General features: G+C 72.7%; 2 protein-coding genes across 2 annotated transcripts in view; one reads left to right on the top strand and one right to left on the bottom strand.

Annotated features, from left to right (window-relative positions):
• The window catches only part of ACIN1 (apoptotic chromatin condensation inducer 1), a 26,270-nt gene extending 24,411 nt beyond the window's left edge, over positions 1–1,859 (bottom strand). Inside the window, 1 exon segment of the mRNA XM_039498753.1 lies at positions 1,117–1,859. Within this exon segment, the coding sequence (XP_039354687.1) occupies positions 1,117–1,641 (525 nt within the window). The 5' untranslated portion in view covers positions 1,642–1,859.
• Positions 1,683–3,817, top strand: C13H14orf119 (chromosome 13 C14orf119 homolog). The gene is made up of 2 exons (XM_039498313.1): positions 1,683–1,818; positions 2,925–3,817. The coding sequence occupies exon 2, from the start codon at positions 2,925–2,927 to the stop codon at positions 3,276–3,278; it is 354 nt and encodes a 117-aa protein (XP_039354247.1). The 5' UTR covers positions 1,683–1,818; the 3' UTR covers positions 3,279–3,817.
• Positions 3,818–6,000: the final 2,183 nt, after the last annotated feature.

Raw genomic sequence — 6,000 nt, forward strand, 5'->3', positions numbered from 1 at the left:
GGTGGTGGCAGAGGGATCTCCCCAAGCTCCGCCCCCCACTGGTGGCGGAAATGGGATCTCCTCAAGTCCCTCCCCCCGTTGGTGGTGGCAGTGGGATCTCCCCAAGCCCCGCTCCCCGTTGGTGGTGGCAATGGGATCTCCCCAAGCCCCCCCCCCCATGGATGGTGGCAGTGGGATCTCCCCAAGCCCCGCCCCCCATTGGTGGCAGTGGGATCTCCCCAAGCCCCGCCCCCATGGATGGTGGCAAAGCCCCGCCCCCATGGATGGTGGCAGTGGGATCTCCCCAAGCCCCGCTCCCCGTTGGTTGGAGCTGTGGGATCTCCCCAAGCCCCGCCCCCCCACTGGTGGCAGTGGGGTCTCCTCAATCCCCGCCCCCCGTTGGTGGCAGTGGGGTCTCCCCAAGCCCCGCCCCCATGGGTGGTGGCAGTAGTGGGATCTCCCCAAGCCCCGCCCCCCACTGGTGGCAGTGGGATCTCCCCAAGCCCCGCCCCCCCACTGGTGGCAGTGGGGTCTCCCCAAGCCCCGCCCCCCGCTGGCGGGGGCAGTGCGGTCTCCTCAATCCCCGCCCCCCGTTGGTGGCAGTGGGGTCTCCCCAAGCCCCGCCCCCATGGGTGGTGGCAGTAGTGGGATCTCCCCAAGCCCCGCCCCCCACTGGTGGCAGTGGGATCTCCCCAAGCCCCGCCCCCCCACTGGTGGCAGTGGGGTCTCCCCAAGCCCCGCCCCCCGCTGGCGGGGGCAGTGGGGTCTCCCCAAGCCCCGCCCCCCGCTGGCGGGGGCAGTGCGGTCTCCCCAAGCCCCGCCCCCATGGGTGGTGCCAGTAGTGGGATCTCCCCAAGCCCCGCCCCCCGCTGGCGGGGGCAGTGCGGTCTCCCCAAGCCCCGCCCCCATGGGTGGTGCCAGTAGTGGGGTCTCCCCAAGCCCCGCCCCCCGCGGGCGGCAGTTGGCGCTATCCCGGGCCTCCCCACCCCTGCGCCCCGGGCTCCCCTTTCCCCGCCCCCGCCCGTGCCAGGGTGGGATCCCCGCGCATGCGTGCTGGCTCCCCGCGGGGCCCCGGGCCCTGTGCCGGGCGGGAAGCGGGGGTCCCGCCGCGCATGCGCGCTGCGCCCCGCGCCTCACCCCGCGGAGCCGCTTGATGAGCGCGCTCTTCTGGCCGCTCTTGGCCAGGCCGCGCTGCTGCAGGGCCGCCTTCAGGTCGGCGACCCGCAGCGCCTGCAGCGGCCTCCCGTCCAGAGTCACCTCCTCCCCGTCCGCCATCTTGTGTGGCGCCGCTGCCGGCCTCCTCCCTCGCCCGGTCCGGGCCCGCTCGGCAACTTCCGGCCACACCTCGGCTCTTTCCGGAGAGGCTCGGCCGCCGCCAGGCCGCCTCTCGCGCACCTTCGGCTCTTTCCGGAGACGCTCGGCAGCCTTCGCCCACCTAGAAGTCCCCGCCTCGGCTCTTCGGGTCTTTCCGGCCTCGCTTCGGTCCGCGCCGGCGCCATCGCCCACCCGGAAGTGGGCTTCGGGACTTTCCGTCACTCCTCGGGAGCTTTCGGGTTGCGGCTCGGGACCCGGAAGTGAGATCCTGCAGCGCTCGGGTGCGTCCGTCCTTACTCGGAAAATATCGGGCACGTCCGGCACCGACTCGGTTCCGTCACTGCGCATGCGCTGGACGGCGGCCGTTCGGACGCGCTCGGTTATTTCCGCCGCCAGCTGAAGGCGGGTCCGTGCGCTCGGGCCGCTCCGGAAACGCTCGTGTGCTTGCGGGCGGGGCCCCGGTGAAAACGAGGCTTGGCCGGGGGCTGCGCGTGTGGACGCCTTTCGATCGCGGAACGGACCCGGGTGAGGACTGAGCTCTCCCCCGGCCGGGCTCTGTCCCGCTCCCTGCCCCAGGGGGCGGGGCTATCGGCAGAGAGGCGGGGCTGTGCCCAGGGGGCGGGGCTATCTGCAGAGAGGCGGGGCTGTGCCCAGGGGGCGGGGCTAACGGCAGAGAGGCGGGGCTGTGCCCAGGGGGCGGGGCTAACGGCACAAGGGCGGGGCTGTGCCCAGGCTGGGGGCTATCCCCAGGGGGCGGGGCTATCAGCACAGGGGCGGGGCTGTGCCCAGGGGGCGGGGCTATCTGCAGAGAGGCGGGGCTGTGCCCAGGCTGGGGGCGGTGCCCAGGCTGGGGGCGGTGCCCAGGCTGGGGGCGATCCCCAGGGGGCGGGGCTGTGCCCAGGGGTGGGGCTATCAGCACAGGGGCGGGGCAGTGCCCAGGGGGCGGGGCTAACAGCACAGGGGCGGGGCTGTGCCCAGGCTGGGGGCGATCCCCAGGGGGTGGGGCTATGAGCACAGGGGCCGGGCATTGCCCAGGGGGCGGGGATAACTGCACTGGGGCGGGGCTGTGCCCAGGGGGCGGGGCTATCTGCAGAGAGGCGGGGCTGGGCCCAGGCTGGGGGCGGTGCCCAGGCTGGGGGCGGTGCCCAGGCTGGGGCGGTGCCCAGGGGCGGGCTGTGCCCAGGGGTGGGGCTATCAGCACAGGGGCGGGGCAGTGCCCAGGGGGCGGGGCTAACAGCACAGGGGCGGGGCTGTGCCCAGGCTGGGGGCGCTCCCCAGGGGGCGGGGCGAACCGCACAGGCGCGGGGCGGTGCCCAGGGGTGGGGCTATCAGCACAGGGGCGGGGCAGTGCCCAGGGGGCGGGGCTAACAGCACAGGGACGGGGCTGTGCCCAGGCTGGGGGCGATCCCCAGGGGGTGGGGCTATCAGCACAGGGGCGGGGCTGTGCCCAGGGGGCGGGGCTAACAGCAGAAGGCGGGGCTGTGCCCAGGCTGGGGGTGATCCCCAGGGGGCAGTGCTATCACCACAGGGGCGGGGCTGTGCCCAGGAGGCGGGGCTAACAGCAGAGGGGCGGGGCTGTGCCCAGGCTGGGGGCGGGGCTCTGACCCCGGCGCTGACCCCTCTCTCCCCAGATGGCGGAGCGCCCCCTGCCGGCGCGCGGGGTGGCCCAGGAGATGCGCTGTGTCCTGCACTGGTTCTCGGGCTGGGCGCCCCCCCAGCGCCAGCGCTTCCTGCGGGACCTGCTGGCCAAGGCTGTGCCCGGCAAGCTGCGCCCCCTGCTGGAGGGGCTGGAGGGGCTGAGCCTCTCCGGGGCGCCCACCCCGCCCCCCTCCCTCTTCCAGTGCCAGCTGCGCCTGTGGGACCAGTGGTTCCGGGGCTGGAGCGAGCCGGAGCGCAACCACTTCCTGGCCCGGCTGGAGCAGGTCGACCCGGACTTCGCCGCCCACTTCTACAGCCAGCTGGCAGCCACCGCCGGGCAGGACTAGGTGGGTGGGGGCTGCCCCCCAGCGCCGCGCCAGGGACCCCCTTTCCGGTCTGCACTGGGGGGGAACCCCCCCCATCTGCTCACCAGCCTCCATTCCACAGCAGTGGTTTACGTAGGACCTACCGTAAGTCGGCCTGTTGATGTGGGACCGCGAAGAAGTCGGCAGCTGTGGGAAAGGCACAGGGACCCCATGGCAAATCCCTCCCCGCTGTATCTCAGGATGCACATCGCATAGGACCTACAATAAGTGAGTCTGTTTATGTAGGGCCTACACATCATTGCATCAGCCAGCTGCCCCCTGGCGACCCGCTCCGTGCCAGCCTCCCTGCCAGTCACCACGGTGGCATTTGTTGACATAGGCCCTACAATGCTTTCTACACCCCACCCGCGGCCTGAGCTACACCTCTGGCCGTTTCTTCATGGGGACTTGTTTACGTAGGACCTACAGGCCTGTCCTGAGTGCCTGGAGCAGCCAGCGGAGGCCCGGGGACGGGGGTCACCACGTTGTTTATAAACAGTGAATGGGTCCAAAAGCACCAACGCAGCAGCCCCGAGTGGTCTGTTCACACACTGCCATGGGGGGGGGTTGGGAGCCAGGATGCCTGGGTTCGCTCCCAGCTCGGGGGCTGGGAGCCAGGACTCCTGGGTTCGCTCCCAGCTCGGGGGGAGGGGGGCGGGGTTAGAGCAGGGGGGGCTGGGAGCCAGGACTCCTGGGTTCGCTCCCAGCTCAGGGGTCTGGTGGTTAGAGGAGGGGGGGATGGGAGCCAGGACGCCTGGGTTCGCTCCCAGCTCGGGGTGGGGGGGCTGGTGGCTAGATCAGGGGGGCTGGGTGCCAGGACTCCTGGGTTCGCTCCCAGCTCGGGGCGGGCTGGGAGCCAGGACTCCTGGGTTCGCTCCCAGCTCGGGGCTGGTGGTTAGAGCAGGGGGGGCTGGGAGCCAGGACGCCTGGGTTCGCTCCCAGCCCGGGGGCAAAGGGGAAGCGGTGGAGAGGGGGGTGCGCAGGGCGGGGGAGGGGATCTCCCAGGTCCGCCCTGCGGGTGGCAAGAGCCTGGCCGGGAGTTTCGCAAACCGGCCCCATGGAAACCCCGGGGGGGGCGGGGTAACGGCCTGTTTCACAACTCGGTGCAATCTCCCCGGCTGCAGGGGGGGCAGGGCCTTGGCCCTCGCTGGGGGGATCTGGGGGACGGGGGGACCTGGGGGACGCTCCACCCCTGGGGGAACGGTGTCTCTGCCCCACCTCCCCCCCGGAAGCTCTGGAGGTTGAGACACCGACCGCGGGCTGAACCAACCGGCATTGCACAACACCGCGGCCGGGGGAGGGGAGACCGGCCAGAGCCCAGGACCCAGGCGTCCGGGCCAGCGCCCCGCGGGTCCCCCATCGAGCCGAGGCCGGCAGAGAGAGCCTGGGACAGGACCCAGGCGTCCGGGCCAGCACCCCGCGGGTCCCCCATCGAGCCGAGGCCGGCAGAAAGAGCCTGGGACGGGACCCAGGCGTCCGGGCCAGCGCCCCGCGGGTCCCCCATCGAGCCGAGGCCGGCAGAGAGAGCCTGGGACAGGACCCAGGCGTCCGGGCCAGCACCCCGCGGGTCCCCCATCGCTCCCAGGCCGGCCTGCTCTAACCACCAGCCCCCCAAGCTGGGAGCTAACCCAGGAGTCCTGGCTCCCAGACCCCCTGATCTAACCACCATCGCTCCAAGGCCGGCAGAGAGAGCCTGGGACGGGACCCAGGCGTCCGGGCCAGCGCCCCGCGGGTCCCCCATCGAGCCGAGGCCGGCAGAAAGAGCCTGGGACAGGACCCAGGCATCCGGGCCAGCACCCCGCGGGTCCCCCATCGCTCCCAGGCCGGCCTGCTCTAACCACCAGCCCCCCAAGCTGGGAGCTAACCCAGGAGTCCTGGCTCCCAGACCCCCTGATCTAACCCCCATCGCTCCAAGGCCGGCAGAGAGAGCCTGGGACGGGACCCAGGCGTCCGGGCCAGCGCCCCGCGGGTCCCCCATCGAGCCGAGGCCGGCAGAGAGAGCCTGGGACAGGACCCAGGCGTCCGGGCCAGCACCCCGCGGGTCCCCCATCGCTCCCAGGCCGGCCTGCTCTAACCACCAGCCCCCCAAGCTGGGAGCTAACCCAGGAGTCCTGGCTCCCAGACCCCCTGATCTAACCACCATCGCTCCAAGGCCGGCAGAGAGCCTGGGACGGGACCCAGGCATCCGGGCCAGCACCCGCGGGTCCCCATCGAGCCGAGGCCGGCAGAAAGAGCCTGGGACAGGACCCAGGCATCCGGGCCAGCACCCCGCGGGTCCCCATCGCTCCCAGGCCGGCCTGAACCACCAGCCCCAAGCTGGGAGCTAACCCAGGAGTCCTGGCTCCCAGACCCCCTGATCTAACCACCATCGCTCCAAGGCCGGCAGAGAGCCTGGGGCGGGACCCAGGCGTCCGGGCCCCATCGAGCGGCAGAAAGAGCCTGGGACAGGACCCAGGCATCCGGGCCAGCACCCCGCGGGTCCCCCCATCGAGCCGAGGCCGGCAGAGAGAGCCTGGGACGGGACCCAGGCGTCCGGGCCAGCGCCCCGCGGGTCCCCCATCGAGCCGAGGCCGGCAGAGAGAGCCTGGGACGGGACCCAGGCGTCCGGGCCAGCGCCCCGCGGGTCCCCCATCGAGCCGAGGCCGGCAGAGAGAGCCTGGGACGGGACCCAGGCGTCTGGACCAGCACCCCGTGGGTCCCCCCC

Source organism: Mauremys reevesii, linkage group 13 (genome assembly GCF_016161935.1).
Source record: "Mauremys reevesii isolate NIE-2019 linkage group 13, ASM1616193v1, whole genome shotgun sequence".
NCBI lineage: Eukaryota > Metazoa > Chordata > Testudines > Geoemydidae > Mauremys > Mauremys reevesii.

Coding starts and splice junctions, on each gene's coding strand:
- C13H14orf119 (XM_039498313.1), top strand. CDS start 2,925: ATGGCGGAGCGCCCCCTGCCGGCGCGCGGGGTGGCCCAGGAGATGCGC.